Source organism: Astyanax mexicanus, chromosome 4 (genome assembly GCF_023375975.1).
Source record: "Astyanax mexicanus isolate ESR-SI-001 chromosome 4, AstMex3_surface, whole genome shotgun sequence".
Classification (NCBI taxonomy): Eukaryota; Metazoa; Chordata; class Actinopteri; order Characiformes; family Acestrorhamphidae; genus Astyanax; species Astyanax mexicanus.
In genome coordinates, this window is record NC_064411.1 from 47,776,935 (window position 1) to 47,798,094 (window position 21,160).

Here is a 21,160-nt window from a genome sequence, read left to right on the forward strand (position 1 = left end):
AAGGTGCATAAAGTTGAAAAAATCTCAACACTGTCAGTCTCTACTCTACTTTAGTTAACTAACTACAGCTCTGGAAACTTTTTAAAGACCACTTCAGTTTCTGAATCAGTTTCTCTGCTTTTGCTATTTATAGGTTTATGTTTGAGTAAACTGAACATTGTTGTTTTGCTCTATAAACTACGGACAACATTTCTTCCAAATTCCAAATAAAAATATTGTCATTTATAGCATTTATTAGCAGAAAATAAGAAATAGTTGACATAACAAAAAAGATGCAGAGCTTGCAGACCTCAAACAACGCAAAAAAACAAGTTCGTATTCATAAAGTTTTAAGAGTTCAGAAATCATCTGTGTTTTAAATCACAGTTTTCATGCATCTTGGTATTTTCTCTTCCACCAGTCTTACACACTGCTTTTGGATAACATTATGCCACTCCTGGTGCAAAAATAGCTTAGTTCAGCTTGATTTGATGGTTGTGATCATCCATCTTCCTCTTGACTATATTCCAGAGGTTTTCAATTTGGTAAAATCAAAGAAACTCATCATTTTTTAAGTGGTTTCTTCCACAGCTTTCCACTGTGTTGTTATGAATGATCCGAGCAGCAGGTCCCTATAACGAACAGGCGAACAGGGGCGGGCAGGCGAGCAGGAGCTTCGTGATTGGCTCGTTCAGCGCAGAGGGGCGGGGTTTATCGTAAATGTGGGTGTTGCGTAAACGGAGTGGATTGGGTGAATGTGGGCGTTCCCGAGTTCTTAGACCGCTTCTGATTGGCTGTCGTGGCCGGTGGGCGGGATTCACAGCGGTGCCTGGTAACAAATGGAGCTCGCGGCACGCGTGGGGCTCGAGTCGACACTGGAGAAGAATAGGGCATGTTGTTTTTTTTTAAGCCTTGTTGAGGACTTTTAGTGAGCGTTTTTTGGGCTTTGATACTCGGTTTTAGCCTCAGCAGCGATTAAATATTGCTTTTATGTAGCGTGAATTGTCGTGTTTGGCCGGTGTTGACGCGTTAAAACACGTTAAATTTACGGAAAATCCACTAGTTAGCCTGTGGACGGACGTGGTGATCTCAGACGGATGATGGACCTATAGGATTAACGTGTTCTCGGCTTGAGCAGAAGAACAGCGCCGTGAAAAACAAAAAAACACACCGGGAAGATTAACCCAGCTGAGGCGGACTCCCGCTACAACCCAGCGCTCCTCCCGGCCCGCCGCAGCTTCTCGCCCCGCTCCCCGGTCGCACTCGCTGGCTGTCGGATGGACCAGCACCCCGAGGCTCGAGGCTGCGCCGCCGGGTCCCGGTGCTCCGAGCTCGCCGTCCGGAGCGAGCCCCACATGACCGTGTCCATCCACAGCACCACGGGCAGCCGCTTCGAGCTCCCCCTGCCCCCCGAGGAGACGGTGGAAGGGCTGAAGAGGAGGCTCGCGCAGAAGCTCCGCGTGCCCAGAGACAAGCTCGCGCTCCTGCACAGAGACACGTGAGTCTTTGGGGGGGGGGGGGGGGGGGGGGTTTAAGGGGGTTTAGTGTGTGTGTGCCACGTCCCCAAAGCTAGCAGTGCAATCAATGCAAGCATCATAACCCAACTCCCTTCAGTAGTCCAGTAGTAGAGTTCAGTTTTGTATCAGTTTTGAGTTGCATGCATCTAAACATCCATTTGTCTCGTGCTCTGTTAGTTAACTAAGCTAAAAAAACAATAACCTACAAGAACTCTCGTTGTTTCACTTCATAAAAGCATGCAATGTGGTCCAGATATGTTTCTCAAGCTTTTTCTCAAATTCTAATGCCTGGAAAATCCTGTCAAATATTCCACAAATTTTTTGCATGGGCTCAGGCTTTTACAGCAAGTGTTTCTCTCTGGAACATAAGAGGATCCCCAATTTTAAATGTCTATTCCAAACTGGACAACTACATACAGTTGTTCCAGTTATGTTGTTTAAGAAAAACAGACCATAATGCACTCATTTTTAGTGAAAATGCTCTGGTTGGCAAATAATGGCATTTTTTTATGCCTGGAAAACCCTTGTTGTTCTTCCAGAGCTGAGTTTTAGCATTGGTGCATTGTGGACAGTGTATTTTCTTCTGGAACGTAAGAGGAAATCTTACAATCCTCAATCTTTCAATATCTTGGTAGACTACAGCTTTACTACTTGAGTGCAGTTCTTATATCTGCAAAGACCAAGAAACACCAGTAGCCCTTGTTGTTTTACTTCTTAAAAGCATGCAGTGTGGTTCATGTTTCAGTTTTGATGGCATTTTAATGTCTGCAAAGACCAAGAACCATTGTTGTTTCACTTCTTAAAAGCGTGCAGTGTGGAGAGAGTTCAGATATGTTTCTCAATCTTTTTTCAAATGCTAATGTCTAGAAAACCATTGTGAAACATGTCATATTTGGTTGCATGGGCTCCTGCTTTTACAGCAAGTGTTTCCCTCTGGAACATAAGAGGATCCTCAATGTTCAATGTCTTATTCAGACTGAACGACTACAGCCTTACTACTTGAGTGCAGCCTTTGGTCTGCAAAGATCAACAACTACCAAGAACCCTTGTTGTTTCACTTCTTTAAAGCATGCAGTGTGGTCCAGATATGTTTCTTAAGCTTTTCTCAAATTTTAATCTCTGAAAAATGTCTTGTCAAATATTTTATTTTTAATATTTTACATTTTAATATCTGGAGAATTTTAAGCAATTGAAAGTTCTAAAACCTGATTCAGTTCTTGAGTCTGCAAAGAACTAGAACCTTTATAGTTTCACTTATTAAAAGCATGCAGTGTCGTACAATTATGTTTCTCATGCAAAATCAGACAATACTTGGACCATAATGCACCAATATTTGATTCATTGGTCTACTTTTGATGATATCCAAATGCTTTGTTTGGAAGACAATCAGATTCTTTGTCTGGAGAACCCTTGTTCTTCTTCCAGGGCTGAGAGTGAAGATTGTACACTTGGCAGTGGACTAAGGCTTTCCATAGCAGCCAATGTAAGCTCTCACAGCAAGTGTTTTACTTCTTGAATATAGAAGGATCCTCATTTTTCAAGCTTCTCTTCAGGCTGGAAGGCTGCAGCTTAATGATGGTGCTTAAATACCACGCATGTCGTGCTCTAAAACAACTCGAGTGCAGTTCTTGTGTCTGAAAAGGTCAAGAACATTTTTGTTTCTCTTCCTAAAAGCATGCAGTATTGTCCAGTTATGTTTCTCAAGTAAAATTAGACCACAATGAGACATAGGATTTCAATCATCATGTCTTGAGAACCCTTGTTCTTCTTTCAAAGCTGTCTGTGGTGACTGTACTCTTAGCAATTGTCTCAGGCTTTCCGTAGTAGCATATGGAATCTTTCACAGCAAGTGTTTCCTTCCTGTTTGCGCTCAAAAATAGGTCTGTTTGGAGGATCCTCATTTTTCAAGATCTTATTTAGGCTGAAAGACTACCGGTACAGTTCTACAAGGATGCTGGAATAGCATGCATGTAGTGCTCTGAAACAACTTGAGCTCAGTTCTTGAGTGTGCAAAGATTGAAACCTTATTAAAAGCATGCAGTGTCATTATTTACGTATTCCAAGCAATTAGACCATAATTTGAAAAGTTTAGAAGCATCGATTTGATCTTTTTTCCATTCTGTCAGTTTCTTCATGTCTAAAGATTTGAATAAATTGTTTTTCTCAGTGTTTCTTAACCCTAACACTGGAGGTCCACTGCCCTGCACTTTCTGGTGTTTTCCATTCTCCAAACACACCTGAACCTACTAATTAGCTCATTAACAGCCCATGCTTGTTAAAGTGGATGTGTTAAACCTGAAAAGGCACTAAAATATGCAGATTCTACACCTAGCAGTGGATTCAGGCATTTCATAGTAGCCTGTGGAATCTTTTCCTTTGAGGATCCTCATTCTTCCAGATCTTGGTATTGGATCTACGCTGTTCACATCTTTCACAGCTTTCTCATCTTAAATCGTTAATCAAATACAGGTTTGGAGATGATTAATCACTTTTCTGAGCATATTATGAATGGCTGTAGTCTAATCTCTAGAGTGTTGACTACTTACTACATGGTTCATTTAATAGCCTAAGCAATTGTACATAAGCATATATTTGTGTTGAAACCCTTTTTGAAGTTTAAAGAACCTTGAATGAAGTAATTCTTTACTTTTATGTACCATGGTCCATTCCAACGTTCAGAAAAGTGTGACTACAGTGTGACTACATATATATATATATATATATATATATCATAAATTTATGACCTATTGCCTATTAAACTCCGCTCTACTGAATGACCCTACTGTTCTAAACTGTTCTCTGACCTAAAAGCATTAAAGTGGACATCGCTATTATGAAATACAGAAGAATTCCAGTGTCAGGAGAGAGCGCGTGTGACGTAAAAGCTCCTCTGTACACACTTTTATACAGCACAGAGGTGGTGAAAGCCTCCTACTGCTATCATAAACTCTGGGCCTCGTTCCCAGACGTAGAGTAAGCATAGTGAGTGGGATTGCAGCTGGATCCAACAAGAAATCACAGCGAAAGCCTGAAGTCTGAGCGAAGTGCAGAGTGGAGGTTTGTTTAGGAAATGTCTCTGCTATAGTAGTAAGCCGGGCTCTGCTTCTAGGACTGCTTTCTGTTCCTGGACCTGGGCTGTGCAGGGTAGTCTTTGTTGTGTCACTGAACAGTAATAACAGAAGTCTCATGGGTTTAAGTTACAGGAAGGAGCGTTCTGAGAAACCCACTCAGCGTTTTACGACCGTGTTATAAAGGTGCTTTTGCGGTCTGTTTCGGACCGGATGCCTCGCGCAGCAAATGAAAGTCAGCAGTTTGTCATTAAAGGCTGTCCTTCTTGTTCTGCAGGAGGCTGAGCTCAGGAAGACTCCAGGATTTTGGGGTTACGGACGGGAGCAAGTTGACTCTGGTGCCGACAGTGGAAGCAGGACTAATGGTAAGACATGGTGCTGAAAGAAACGAGACTTATTTTTAACCCTTAAAATGCCTCAAAGATCCTATTAGTTTATTATTTTCAGCACTACTCACTGCAACTACATAATAAGCTAAGCCATTAAGTGAAATGAGCAATTTTGACCCAAATTCTGTTTTTTTGCTTTTCTCCAATTCTGATTTTAGTTGTTTTTTGTTTGTACAACTAAGCCTCAATTCCTTGATTTATATATATATATATTTGTCCATGTTCTTAGCTTTACGGAAGTCATAGGGCCCTATTTTATTTACAATAATTTAGAGTAGGATATACTAGGCTACGATTACCATTCTTGTAAAATACATCCAGGATGCAGAGAATACTCTACTCCAGGGAGTCATATTCTAGTGGCAGTACTTTTCTACAAGAACTAGAAAAGCTGTGTATGTTTTGTGTGCATTTGCATTAAAAGGGGTGTCCAAAACTAGGTGTAATCCCTGTTCCTGTAAATGTGACTTACTTAAATCTTCCAGTCAAGGTCTGTTAAAGTTTAATGATGAACCACATCCATTGTTTATCATATTAGCATTTGCAGCATTAGCTTAGCAAATGGGGTCATTTATACTTTATATTAATTAGATTTTTTAGAAATTACTCATTTAAACTGTGTAATATATGTATAATAAGCTCCATATCTCTGCATGTTATCTATAACCCTTGTTTAGCTTGAGTGAACCAGGTTTGTTTTTGTGTGTGTGTGTGTGTGTTTTTGGGGTTTATGTATTAATTTGCCCTGTATTAACTTTTAATTAAATGTTTTTTTTCCTTTCACTTTAGTCGCAGGCGTCCAGACCAGAGCAGTCCATCATGCAAGCCCTGGAGAGTTTGAGCGAAACTCAGGTAAGAAACAATGAAGCCAGTCATGACTGGCAGACAGACACAGACAGACAGAGAGAGTGTCAATTCAAAGAAAAACATTCATGTACGTTATGAGCTGGCATTCTCCGCCAGCTCAGCTGGCTCTTACTGAAACACACACATACATACACACACCCACACACACACTCTGCACTGGTGTCACTGTCATAAGTAAACATTATAGGAAATGGAGGATGCATAAAATAAATGTGATGCAACTTCATGTAACAGGTTTAGAGTGACCGCAACAATGTATGACTCACACTATAAAGCCTGTGAATATGCTTATACACTGACGTGCCAAATGTTATGGGACAGAAATTGGTATAATTTCCCGTCCCATGACTTTTGCCATGTCTCATGGAAGCTAAAAAAGGGTGCACTGACCTGAGGGATATGCATACAAGACCGCAAGGCCTGCATTCACTAAGACTTTTGTCTTTTTGTACAGACAGTTCTAACCAGATGCTGCCGGTCACAATCATTACCACCCACTATGCTTTCCACTGTGGGTGGTTTTAATGCCTTATATGGCCTGTCTTCGGCTAAATGCATGACACATACACTTTAAGCATTGTTTTAAGTGCCTGCTCTTCAGAAATGAAATGTACTATTCATCTGATTTGCATAAAGTTGAGAAAATCTCAATTACGTTTTCTAATTGTGCCCTCCCGTAGAAAAAAAAGAATGGCTGTTCAGTGCTTGAACAGTGTGAAACGCAAGGTCAGGCCTTGCTTAAACTCGTGACACTTCAATAATTCACGTTGCCTGGCCATGAGCATGTTGCCCAGTGTTCAAGCTCGCCCACAAGATATCACCTCACAACTTATAGCAACAGATAGCACTTCATTTGAGAGAATTTTCGCATTTTGTCTCATGACTTTCAGCATCTTAGTATATTTCCACACATACATTGTTACCGCTATTGCTTACTCACCCCAATACACTCACACACTCACACATACATTAGAAGACACACTCTGACCACACCAGCCCGTCCGAACCGCCACTGTCTGCGTAACGCTTTGAAGTGTGGTCTTCTTCTTCTTCTTCTTCTAAGGGATTATGCTTTTTATGAATGTACTTGTGTCTGTGTGTCAGAAGCAGTACTGCATTTCCATGTAAGCAAATCACACAGGATGGGTGAGTCATGTTGCTGTAGATATGGCAGTCTGCCCATTTAAATCTGAGTGTGTGTGTGTGTGAGTGCACACCATGCAAGCCCAGACAGACTCCACCCTGTACATATTATGGTTGCGCGTCATTCTGTTTTTTTCTTGCTTTTTTTTCTCCGTTCATCATGAAGTCAGCTTTGCCTTATCCCACATCTTTCTGTGTGTGTGTGTGTGAAGGGTGTGAAAGTCAGGTTGATAAGAAAAGATTTCCAAGAAACGACTCACTAAGATTTCTTATTATATCTATTCTCGCCCCCTCCGTCCTTTGGCTCGCTCTATTTCTCTCTTCCTCTCACAGTCTTCTCACTTCTCTTTCTCTCACACATACTCAAACACAAACACACACACACACACACCCAGCATACCTAACAAAAACACTCCCCAGGCATGTTTTTATCTGCTGTGTTTTGGTCTCTTCCGTTGTGCAACTGAACCCTCTGAACTTTTCTGTTGGCACTGGACCCAGTTTCTTTTTTGATTGGGTAATTAAAAAACAAAAAGTCAAATTAACACGTTCAAATAAAAAAAGATATTCAGCTCTGGAAAAAAATAAGAGACCGCTTTTAAATTAATGAGTTTCTTTTGAGTTTTACCAAATTGAAAACCTCTGGAATATACTCAAGAGGATGATCACAAGCCATCAAACCAAGCTGAAGTGCTTGAATTTTTGCACCAGGAGTAAAGGCATAAAGTTATCCAAAAGTAGTGTGTAAGCCTGGTGAAGGAGAACATGCCAAGATACATAAAAAACTGTGATTAAAAACCAGGGTTACTCCACCAAAAGATGATTTGTAAACTCTTTTGGCTATTTCTCATTTTCTGTGAATAAATGCTCTAAATTACTATTTTGATTTGGAATTTGGTAGAAATATTGTCTGTAGTTTATAGAATGAAACAACAATGTTCAATGTTACTCAAACATATACCTATAAATAGCAAAATTCAGAAACTGAAGTGGTCTCTTAATGTTTTCCAGAGCTGTATATAAAGTTGATCAGTTAAGACATGTTGGATATCTGACATGTGCTTTCTGGGTTAGGAACAGGAGATGCTAGGCTAACAGAACATGCCAAAGGTCTCATGATAGCAGTGTGTACATTGTGAACAAAAAAACAAGGTAGTGTTTCCTCAGGGGACTGCTTGGCAACACCCAAACCGGCAAGCTGTGTGGTGTTATCTTGTCAGTGTGAGTGAGGAGTTTGTATGTGGTCTGATAGTATGGCGCCAGATGGATGAGGGCATTCCATTTCCAAATAGTAGCACGTATTCTTCAGAAATGCACAATATAAGGCATTGTGACTAATGTGACTAGTGTGAATAACTGCATCTGGCTAGAATTGTCTGTGTAAAGCCAGTGCAGCATTGTTTAGCTTGAGTGGGACATGGCAAAAGTGAGGTGTTTAACTAGTGTTTGGCTCAGTAATGCACAAGAATCAGATTTATTGGCTTGTTCTGGATACTGCACTTGCGCAGATCTCCACTAGCATTTTGACCCCCTCCCCCACAATGCATAACAAACACTTTGTGGTTGTTGTGTGGTGCAGTGGATAACACTACTACATGCCAGCAACAATGTATCATATCAGGTGGAAGACTGGGGTTCAGTTTCCTGTGCTGTGTTATGGCTAGACTGTGCTGTGGAATGAGTTTAGTGTGTTTTTAATTGTTTTTAATTCAGCTACCTGTATAGAAAGTATAGAAAACAATGCTGTTGTGCTGGTACAAGCAATGTTGGTGAACCTTGGCATTCAGTTTATTGAGTGTGTGTGTGTGTGTGTGTGTGTGTTTGTGCGTGTGCATGTGCGTCTACAGCGGTTGTCAGTTAACAGATGTGGTTTGAGTTCTCAGGTGAAGTGCTCAGGAGAGGCTCCTCAGCAGCAGATATTTTTAACCTGGAAATCCTGCCTTGTACTGTAGGAGCTGTAGTGCGTTCACGTGTACACGCACACAAACGCACACACAAATACACACACACACACACACACACACACATTCAAAGAGACTAATGCATGTGTGTTAGAAACCACTTGTGCATACCTATGTCTGTGAGAAAAGGTGTCTTCCTGTTTTTACCTTATTATAGTGCGTGCAAAAGTGTGTGTGTGTGTGTGTGTATATATATATGTCTGTGTGTGAGTGTGTGTGGGTTAGTGTGGGGGTGGGGAGTTCAGGAAGCTGTGCCTTTTTTGTCAGAGTGTGGCCGGGCTGTTTGCTCTGCGCTGCCTTGTGACGGAGAGAGAGAGAGAAAGACGTAAGCAGGCAGCATGAGGCTGAGACTGCATCAGCAAAGAGACAGACTGACTGGCAGACAGACAGACAGACAGATTGGCAGGCAGGCAGGCAGACAGATTGGCAGGCAGGCAGCCAGTGAGGCTTGCAGAGAATTTCTGACAGATAGGAAGAGAGATGTATATGCCTGTCTATGAATATGTATTTATACCCATACATGTATATAGATGGCATTGCCCTGACTGGCAGACAACAGGACAGACAGACAGACAGATAGATAAACAAAGATGGCGTGAGGTTGGGCACATGATGCGTAAGTAAATGTTTCAGTCACATGAAACCGAAAGTCTTGTTATGAGCTTTGACCCGATACCAGACTCAACTGGGCAAGGCAGGGCAGGGCGGAATGTACATACAACATCAAACCATGAAAAGAGTGGGCACATAAACACATCATTTGGATGGCAGTCATATAAGAAGACAGCACAAAAGGTTCCGCCAGTCACACAACATATTTATATAAAAAGTTAGTTACACAATGCTACATCACAAAAGAATCAGCCAGTCGCACAATAGCAGAAGCAACTCCACGAAAGGATCAGCCAGCCACACAACAGCAGAAGCAACTCTCAACAAAAGAATCAGCCGTAACACTACAGCAGAAGCAATTCTCCACAAAAGGATCAGCCATAACACAACAGCAGAAGCAATTCTCCACAAAAGGATCAGCCAGTAACACAACAGCAGAAGCGATTTTTCACAAAAGGATCAGCCAGTAACACAACAGCAGTAGCAACTCTCAACAAAAGGATCCGCTTGTAACACAACAGCAGAATCAACTTTTTTAACAAAAGGATCAGCCACTAACACAATGAAAGGATCAGCCAGTAACACAACAGCAGAGGCAACACTCCAGAAAAGGATCAGCCAGTCACACAACAGCAGAAGCAACTCTCAACAAAAGGATCAGCCAGTTCCACAACAGCAGAAACACTCTTTACAAAAGGATCAGCCAGTCACATGACCACAATAACACTACCACGAAAGGATCAGCCAATCAAACAACAGCAACAATACCCTTTCCTAACAAACAAAATGAAGAGCCATTTGCACAACACACCACAAAGAAGCAGTTGATCATGCAACACTTCACAAAAAAGCACTATATTACATTTTATTTTATTGTTTTTTGTTTAAATATTCTACTATCCTCCTTAGGTCAATATACCAATAGCCTGATGCTTTACTTTACTACGAATATATATTATATACTTTATATGCTTCATATTGTGTATATATGGGCCTGTGATTTGAACAGTACTGCACTGTGTATGTAGAGAATGGACAGCACAACTCCTGCCCCTTCTCTCGCCTTCTCTCTCTCTTTCTCTCGTTCTCTCTCTCTCTCTCTCTCTTTCTCCTTTAGTCTCCCCTTTTCTCCATTCCTGATAGACTAATTCAGGAGGAGAATCTAATTGATTTACAAAAGCTGAACGGCTGCAATGGGAACAATGGGGAGTGTGGAGTGTCTAAAAAGATTTCCGGAAATATCGAGCCGGCGCTTTGCTGATGAAATGAAGAGATGAGCGGAATAATCTGCAGCCCTCTTACAAGGGCCTGCTTGTTTAACAGGGATGGATGGTGATTGAGCTTTGACTATTGGGCTTTTTTTTTGGTGCCTCGATCACTGGCACAGCCCCCACACAGTTTTACACACACAAACACTCACACACACACACACACACACACACATCTTCCATTCACCTCCCTGTGCCTAGAATAGTGCTATTGTGGAAGTGTGATTTGTATCCTTACGCTTCGTATGCAGGAATACCCTATTGAATGTGTGTGTGTCTATATCGGTGTGTGTGTGCACGTGTGTGTAGGTTTACACATATTGATCTCCATATGGAGGAACAGATGTAACAGACTATTTTCTAAGCGGATAAAACGAGCATATTGCTGCTGAGGTAATGTCAGGAGAGTACAAGGATAATTTGATCACAGCAACTAACACACACACACACATCAGGACAAGACTGAATGGATTCTTTGCTAATCATGTGGCACATTGTGGTGATCACTGTTCCTATACTGTTCTTCTCCACAACACAATATGCATGGCCTCATATGGCTGTTAAAGGTTGTTATTGTTACCCAGTCTTGAGTCGTAGTTATAGTAGTGTTCATATATATATATGTGTGTGTTATGATGTCAGAATGCCTTAAAATCTCCATGTTCTAATTCTGGAACAAAGGATAACCCCATCCAGTGGTAGTTGTGTTGTTGGGTTCGCTGGCCATCTGAACAAACCTAATCCTAGTGTTATGATGATTCACTCAGTAGCATTGTTTCTTGATCATCTGTCCTGTTGGTGGAGGTTTCAACAACACTGACACTGTGTAGGTTTGAATAGCACTAGTGTTGAGATTGTTGGTCTGACTGGTGTTGGATTGCCAATGGCTTTGTTGGTCTGAGCAAAACTATGGTTAGGGTTGTTCCTTTTGAATAGTATAGCTGTTTATAATAATTAGGCCTTTTTGTTGGTGGTTTTAGCAGCAATGACGCTGTGTTTTTGGTCTGAATAGCTCTAGTGTTTGTTAGTTTCAAGAGCACTGCCATTGGGTTTGTTGGGCTGACTGGAATTAAATTTGCTGGTCTGAAGACCACTGACATTGGTCTAAAAAGTGTAGGCAGGTTTGAGGAGCACTGGCATTGGGTTTGTTGGTTTAAGGTGCACTGGTGTTGGGTTTGTTGGTTTGAGGAGCACTGGCATTGGGTTTGTTGGTTTGAGGTGCACTGGTGTTGGGTTTGTTGGTTTAAGGTGCACTGGTGTTGGGTTTGTTGGTTTGAGGTGCACTGGTGTTGGGTTTGTTGGTTTAAGGTGCACTGGTGTTGGGTTTGTTGGTCTGAGGAGCATTGGCATTCGGTTTGTTGGTATAAGGAGCACTGGCATTGGGTTTTATTTGTCTGCATTACACAAAAATTTTGATTGTTGCTCTGAATTCCATTGTATTTTCATCATTGGTTCCTTTGTTGGTGATTTTAACAGCAAAAGGTTTGTGAGTTTGGTCTGAAAAATCCCTCATGTTGATAAATATGCTGGTCTGAAGAGCATCGGCAATGGCTTTGTTGGTGTAAGAATCCCTATCATTGAGGTTGTTGGTCTGCAAAACCCAAATGTAAGGTTTGATGGTCTTATCAGCAATGTTGCTGAGTTTTCTGGTCATACCATCACTGACCTTGTGTTGTCACTGGCCCTTATTGCTCTTCTAGTGCAAATCTACCACAGCTGTTCTGTCGAACACCATCCTGTTTATTGCCTATTGTTGGGTATTCTCTCCAGCATCAGCAGTAAGGAGACTTTATCTCAATCCCTTATTCTCCTCTCTGTCTCTGGTGGGGTAATCTGCAGTCTTGGTTGGCTATAATTGGAAATCATTGGCTCTTAATAGCACTGTGCAGGCAGGGAGAATTGAAGGCCATCTGTGTGGTCTCAGGATCAATGGAGGAGCAGCCGGGTGGAGGCTCTGTCCTCTCTCTCTCTTGTCTTGGGTGGACCTTAATAATGGAGACCTGATATTGCTGTTATCTACTATAGATAGACCTTTGTGCATCTTCGTGTTCATGTTTTGATATGTAGAGAAAACCAGTGAGGTGATTGATGTGTTTGTACAGGTTTATAACATCTGATGGTTCAATGCCCTGTAGCTGTAGTGTTGTAGCTGTAGAGTATATATGCCTTAGGGTGAGCAATATGACTATTTGTTTGTATTGTAATAAATTCTGTTATTCTTAATAGAAATACTTTTCTGACCATATTGTGGATATCAATAGTGTAATTAAATCATGTTTGAATGGATCACTGTAGTAAGGCCTGCCACAATAACTGTTCTTGTATACATTATATTGTCAAAAAAATGATTGTAATAAATAATATGATTTAGAATATCCACACACTGTAGCACATGCATTGGATTTTGCTGGTTTGGGGAAAACTGTATTTGGATTTTACTGGTTTGGGGAGGACTGGCATTGGGTTTTGCTGGTCTGAGGAGCACTGGCATTGGGTTTTGCTGGTCTGGAGAGCATTGGCATTGGGTTTTGCTGGTTTGGAGAGCATTGGCATTGGGATTTGCTGGTCTGGAGAGCATTGGCATTGGGTTTTGCTGGTCTGGAGAGCATTGTTATTGGGTTTTGCTAGTCTGGAGAGCATTGGCTTTGAGTTTTTTTTGGTCTGGAGAGAACTGGATTTGGGTTTTGCTGGTTTGAGGAGCACTGGCATTTGGTTTTGTTGGTCTGGGGAGAACTGGATTTGGGTTTTGCTGGTCTGAGGGGCACTGGCATTGGGTTTTGTTGGTCTGGGGAGAACTGGATTTGAGTTTTTGCTGGTCTGAGGAGAACTGGCATTGGATTTTGCTGGTCTGCATGTCACCAAGTTTAGGGTCAGTGTTCTAAATACCTCTTTTTTGTATTTTATTTTTATTGTATTCTTACTATGTTGGTCCTTTTGGTGGTTGTTTTAATGGCGGTGACTTTGTGTTTGATCTGAAAAACACTAGTGTTAGGTTTGTTGGTCTTGTGCTGGATCTATTGCTCTGAGGAGCATGGACATAGGTTTTCTTGGTTTGAAGAGAGCTGTTAGAATTTTCTGGTGTTTCTAGTCCTTTTGTCGCTTACTATGACATACACAAACAAGTGTATGTGTGTGTGTAGCTGTAGTTGAGTGAGTGTGTAGAGGTATAATGAGGGTTTTTTCTTTCCCTGTAGGGGGTCAGGTTGCAGTTTGTTGACTGGCGTGCAAATTGGTGCAGTGTAAATAGACGGACTGCCATTGGAGTCGTGATCACTTTCGGCTTTCATTCACCACTCGCTTTTGTGCTTGAAGTGGTCGGCATCGTGACTGGGCTTTTCCATACACCGAGAGAGATGGAGAGAGAGCGCAAGAGAGAGAGAGGGAGAGAGAGGAATGGGGGGTGGACTGCTGAGAGATCTCTCTATTCTCTGTTCACCCCCAGGTCCACACACAGCTCTTTGAGCTTGGCGGTGGGATCCAGCCCCCATAATAATTACCCTGATTAAAGCTGGACGCGTCTGTGAGCTAATGCTTTGGAGGGCTTATAGCTCGCCGCTGCCGTGCCTGGAGCTCACGACAAGCCCTGGTTAATGATTCCCCACGCTGCACAGAGCTGGGAGCTGGCTAGCATCCGGACGCTGAGGGAGGGTTTTCTTTTTGTGTGTGTTTTTTTTTTTTTTTTTCTCCCCCTCCTGTGCTGCTGGGGTCAAGCCGTGTTCACGAGGCTAATCAAACACTCTGCACTGACCGCCAGACTCTCCTCTTATGCTATAATAAGATGCTGATACGACGTGATGACACAATTATGTAATGACACAATTACGGAGGGAGGTTCTTTGTCCTGCTTTGAGGCTTGTGTTTGGGTCTTTTTTAGAAGGTTCCCATTGACAAAAATAGGCTAAAATGCTAATAGGCTAATAAGCTAAATAACAGTGTTCTGTTTTTTTAAGCTTTAGAAATAAACATGATTTTTTTGATTACTTTGATTGCAGTCGTTGGGACAAGTCAGCAAATGTGTGCTTCTTTTAGTTTAGAATAGGAAATGCTAGGCTAATATTGCTAGCCTATAAACACTAGACTGTCACCAATCTACTTTCTGCAAATATGTCCACAAAAATAAATCCTATTGTTTTGGACAGAAGTTAAAGTGTTGGTTAAATGGTGGGAGGTGCTTAAATGTTTGTGGACACCCTTTTTTAACAAATGCAGCATTCAGCTTTTTTACAAGGTGCACCCATTGCTGACATATATGTGCAACTGTGCACACCTAAAAACAGCTTGTTTAATTCTGTTGAGAAGTATTACCAATAGATTAAGACTCTTTGAAGAAAATATAAATGAGGACATGAACCTATTTGCACTATGCTAAATGGCAGGCATGGGTCAGAGATGTTTAAAGCCCCCCTGCTAGCTAATAACTAACAGAAGCTTACTAATTAGCATGGTGCTAACTACACGCTTAAATTATTACAAACATGCCTTAAACTGAGTCAAGTTGTTAAATAATCTCTTTAATAGAATTGCTTATGTGGTTTCTGACACTTTTTCTGACAGATTGTTATCAGTAAATCAGAAAAGGGTGCATGTTAACTAATACATTAACAAATGACGAATTAGCATTCTGCTAACTGCTTTCCTTAAGCTGAGCAGAGTTATTTAATCTTTAATAGACTCTCTTTGTAGTTTCTGACACGGCTTGACACACTGTCTATACAACAGACAAAGTTGGATGTTAACTATTCACTAATTAGCTTTGTAATAACTGCATGCCTAAATAATCATAAACTTGCCTTAAACTCTGTTGATCTGCTAAGTAATCCCTGACACTGACACTGTTTGACGTGCTGTTATCTATAAACTAGACAAAGAAGTTTGGATGATAACAAATAACTGATTAGCATTATGCTAACTACACACCTAAACCGTCACACTTGCTACTTGTTAAGTACCCTCTCGTAGACTGGGTTATGTGGTCTATAACACAGTTTGGCCCCCTGTTCTTAATTAATAGAGAAAAACGTAGACATCAAATAATTAGCATTGTGATAACTGTGTCTTAAACTGGGTTGAGTTATTACATAATCTCTAATGGACTCATTTATTTGGTTCTGACAATGGCCCACTGGTATCTGGAAAAAAAAGCAATAAAGAGTGGATGTTATCTTATTACCGTTTAGCATTGCGCTAACTACGTGCCTAAATTATCAAACGTTTATCTTAAAACTGTGTTTAATTGTCAAGTAAACTCTAATACACTCAACTAAAGCAAGTTTTAAAAGTTCAGAAATCAATACTTGGTGGAATATTGGCATGTTCTACTCCACCAGTCTTAGACAAACATCTATGGATGTAACTAATTAATAAATAACATTGTACTAACTGTGTACATGAATCGTCACGAAAAATCGGGCTCAGTTGTTGGGTAATCTCTACTAGACTATGGTCTCAGACACTTACAGCAAAAATAAATGTGGATTTTAACTAATTACTAATTAGCATTGTGCTAATTGCATGCCTAAATCATCACAAACCTTAAACTGTGTTGAGTTGTTGGGTAATCTCTAATAGATGAGTTTTATGTGGTTTCTGACACTGTTTGACATGCTGTCTTCTATAAAATAGCCATAAACACACAGTTAAAATTCTGCATACGGTACACGTTTGCTTTTACCAGTGTTTTTAGCTGTTTGATGTACTTTAGACTGAACGCATCAAACAAAGAGACTCCGCTCCATCTGCTGAAAACACTCCGAGCTCTGAGCTCCACCTCATCGTCTCATCTCGGTGGTATTTCTCTCTCATCTTAACCCCCTCATCCCTCCCTACCCCCTCCTTCATTTCTTTAAAAAGCAGCCGGTAAGGGAGGGATGCCTGCAAACCATTTCTGAGCCTCGGGTTTCTTAAAGTTACACCCCCAACTACCACCCCCCCCCCCCATCCTCCTCCACCCCACCTCCTCCCCCCTCTGCTTTCACATGCACACATATGCATATGCACACACCCACACAAGAGTGTTTTCCTTCGCCTTCATCTGCTTCTATCGTGCTGTGTGATCTGCGTACCAACCTGCCTCTTGTTCCATTCACTCCTTAAAAAGAAGCCTGCACTACCCAGCATGCACTTCTTCCACTCAAAACTGTGAGTCTGGTGCAGATGAGCAAGCGCCCCTCCTGTGCCTGTTCTGGAGCTTGCAGTACATATGTTTCCTTTTATGTTAAAGGGCCTGTAACCTGCATTTTCTTCAGTTTTATATCTCTCCCTCTGGCCCTCTTGTGGAAATCTACATGGGTTTATGTCCCAAAAGCACTTCTAAGCAGACATGCGTTCATGTCTCAGAGGTCTGATTTATATCCTAGAATCAGAACAGCCGTTACTAGCCATCTGGAGCAGAGAAGCAAGAACACATTGGGTTTATGCCCCAAAAGCAACTATTCAGCAATGGGTATTTGTCCCAAGTACAGGATGCATACAGGAAGATGCTATTAGCAGCTATGTGTTTACATAGCAAGAGCAGCCATACACAGCTATGGGTATATGTTCTAAAAGCTGCAATATGCTGGCATGGGTTTAAGTTTTTAGAAGCAGCTGTAAGCAGCCATAGGTTAATGTCCCTAATGCAATCTAGCCACCTGGACCAGATAAGCAAAAACCTATTGGGATTATGTTCCAAAAGCAGCCATAAGCAGCATTGGGTTTATATCCCAGAAACGGTGCAACCATCTGGACCAGATTAGCAGGAATGTATTAGTTGCATGTTCCATAAGCAAGCATTGGTTTACATCCATAAACACCCATTGATTTACATCCCAAAGCAGACATAAAAAGACATAGGTTTACATCCCAAAAGCATCCATGGGTTTATGTCCAGTTAGTAACCATAAGCAGCTACATGCAACCATGGGTTTATGTCCCAGAAGTTTTTGTCCAATAAGAGGTCATGGGTTGATTATCCCAAATGCAGCTATATTCAACCATGGGCTACTGTCCCAAAAGTTTTTATGTCCAATAAGAGGCCATAGGTTTTATCCCAAAAGCAGCCATGGGTGTATTTCCCAGAACAGTCATAAGCAGTTTTGGGTTCATGTCCCAGAAGTAACCATAAGCAGCCATATAGTACATAAACCTATGGCTACTTGTTGGACATAAAGCTTATGAATTTCTAAAAACTCAAAATAAGCTGTTGTGAGTATATTTCCCACAAGTAGCAATAAGCAAACATGGGGTTGTATCCTAAATCCAGTGTTTTTTATATTAAACACTGATGGAAGAGTTTAGAAATACAGACTCAAACCTACTGATGCAGATTGTCAGTCAGATGTAAATATAATTTGTTATGTTACCTAAATATGTAAGCCATTATGCAATTGCATAATTGCCTTTAAACAGTGCGGTTAAAGAGAAGCTGTAAATCTTTAGTCTTTAAAGGGTGGAGGGACAGTTTTCCTCAGGGTTGCATTTCTGAGAATGCGTCTGTTTAGTGCCGAGTTTCTCTAAGTTTCTATTGTTCGGTAGTGTTGAGTGTGACTGGGCAGAGCTCAGTAGGCAGTGGGTGGGAAAGGCTGAGAAAACTGCCTGGTGAAAAGGTTACCTCACATTTCCCAGTCTCCTCGGGTGTCATGCTCCGCCTGCAACCATGACTGACACCTAGCAGAGAGATGAGAGCCATCAATCAAACTTAAGGCCATCTGCCCACGCGCTCACAAAGCGCACATTATAGATACACACACTTGTGCGCTCACACACCTACATGCGGGTAACCTTTACGCTTGGGGTTCCCGAATATTGAAATAACTTTCAGCTTCTTTGGGTTTTAGAGAGTGTGTGTTTTTCGCCGTGTGGTTGATTCTACTGAAGTGCCGGGAGTGTGCTGCTTTTGCGTCACAGTGCAAAAAAGAAAGAAAAAAAAAAACAATGAAACAAAAGAAGCTCAGAGCGTGTTGAACTCCTTCCTCTCTTCACTGTTTTTCTTATTCACATGTAGAACAAAAAATAAAAAATAAAAACATGGGTTGTACCTTTAATTTCAGGTCCTCCCACATGATTTCCTTATACTGTAAAGCCCAGTTCCCTACAGATTGATCTAGAGTCCACTGTAAAGGGTGTGGTTTTGGTTTCAGAAGTAAAGGGAAGCATATAAATGTAATTATTGCACATTCATTTACTGTATCAGTGGTGCGTCTAGTTCAGATGGAGCTTTATTAATGAACCCACACTATACATCTACAAGTTTAGTTTACAACAGCTAGACTAGACCAGGTCTAGACCTACGTTATTTTTACTAGTTGATTTTGGCTTCATTGTGATTAAATTTCTATCACAAGTTGGGAGAGTGTATGATGTGGTCTGTGCAGATTTTGGCAGCTTATTTTTGTTGTGCTGTTTTAAATCAATTCAGAACTATGATTATTACAGTAAATACACTTTGGATTGGTTGATTAGATGTAGCAACTATGTGGATTGTTTGATTTATTGCTATTAGACAGATTACTTATGGACACATGATGATGTACTGTGCGGTTAGTAAGGATTTTTAGAGTTCTAAGGTGATTTCTAAGGTGTTGCAGGGGGTTGGTGAGGCTTTGGTCTTACTTGCCAGGTGGTTGCTGTGGTGGTGCTAGGCAGTTGTTTGGTGTTAGTCGTTGGCTACTGTGATATCTCTGGTGTTTTTTTATGGTGTTGCTTTCTAAGTGCTTGCTGTGATATTAAGCATAGAATTTGCAGTTTTTTCTCAGACTTGTACCAAGTTGTTTGTGGTTTGAAAAATGTGACCTGTAGGTAAAATTTAGTAGACACTTTTCACTTTCTATGGTAGTATTTAAGCCACTTACTATACAAAGGGTTTTTTTGAGTGTTTGGCATGATTGTAGATGAAATAGTGTAGTTTTATGCTGTATGCTAAAGTTATTGCTTCCAACTTGAAAAATATTAGCTGTAGAGAATGAATGAAACGAACTTTGGTTAATGGTTCATGGACACTTCCATTCAAACACCATTCCAGATAAAGATGGACATGTATCTCCTGAGTAGGAATGATTCATGTTCTGATCATGAAAACTGTTGGAGAAGTAACAGCTATTTGAAGACAGTACTTGATGTTGACTGATTTCACTGTAAATACTAGTAAATATTTTATTAAATATAGCAACAACCATTTTTAACATATGCTGCAAATTGTGGGAAGGGAAATCAGCAGAATGATATACTCTGATTTGTTTATTCGTAACTGTACAATCACTGTCCATTTAGTCTTTTATTATATTACATTCTATGCCGTGCTTCATTTAATATTATTGCCCTTTGCTATAATGTATTCTAACTATTTAAAATATATGCATTTCACACAGATTCTTCTCAATGAATCATGAATCACTGATTCACTCATATCACCCCCCTCCTCCCTCTTCCATTGTTGTAGTATTAACAGTGAACTCATTCTACAGTGGAGCTAATTAGCTCTCAGACAGGGCGGCCGTTTGAAAGTCTTCAGAGCTGAAGTGCTTCTCCTTCTTCTTACTGCAGTGTAGAGAGTGCGCTGCTCAGCCTGGCTCATTAGCGGAGCACGTGCTGGCGGCGTTCTCGGCGCTCTCGGTGTTCCAGCGTTGCGTGCCGTGGTTAGCTGTGAAAGAGAAGCAGGCCTCTTTATGAGCGTCAGTGAGCCAGCGCTGACATCACTGCAGTGGTTTGTGATTCATTCACTTCAAAGCTGGCCGGGCTTCCCTCTGTGGGCAGCCGTTCGAGCAGTCATCCTCTCCTCCAGGGGCCCGGGGCCTCCTAGGGCCGAGCGGGGTAGGAGTGCTGGAGATGGGTGGCCTTTAGAGGGAGGGTTTCGTCTTGATGCGGCGGGTTCGTGTTTGTCATCGAGCGAGAATGCTGGGCTGGGGACTGAGCGGTTTTATTAGAAAGGGGAGGTGGATTGTGGAGGCTTGAAGGTGAACTTTAGTACATGGAGTTTCGGGGTAGCGTTGAGTCAGTGGTCCGCATGGTATGTTTAAAAAAAAAAAAAGTTACATTTGATTGGTCCATATGGGGGCCAAAGTTTCTGCTCCACTTCACTCTCTGGAACCTCTTTTAGAGCCTGATCAGTGGCTTTACTTGGACCATGTTCAGACCACCCGCAGAAATACTACATGTTTTAGCTGTGTCTAGATTGAATCAGATCAATTTTTGATAGTTTGGACAGCAATAATCCACATAAAATGTGATTTTTGCAAACCATATCTAAACCATGTTTCGAGGTGGTTTGAAATGTAATCACTATCATATTAATATAGATGCATCTCAATCTGAACATTTTGGAATTGTGGACCTCAAAAACTGACACAACTAATTTAAATCTGCATGTTTATATAATTAGAC

General features: G+C 41.2%; 1 protein-coding gene across 2 annotated transcripts in view; it reads left to right on the forward strand.

Annotated features, from left to right (window-relative positions):
* The first annotated feature begins 820 nt into the window (after positions 1 to 820).
* Positions 821 to 21,160, forward strand: part of LOC103023125 (midnolin) — a 31,404-nt gene continuing 11,064 nt past the window's right edge. For both annotated transcript variants that reach the window (XM_022678919.2, XM_022678920.2), the window contains exons 1-3: positions 821 to 1,477; positions 4,842 to 4,929; positions 5,743 to 5,805. In XM_022678919.2, coding sequence (XP_022534640.2) covers positions 1,257 to 1,477; positions 4,842 to 4,929; positions 5,743 to 5,805 — 372 coding nt within the window. In that variant the 5' untranslated portion in view covers positions 821 to 1,256. The remainder of the gene's footprint in view (positions 1,478 to 4,841; positions 4,930 to 5,742; positions 5,806 to 21,160) is intronic.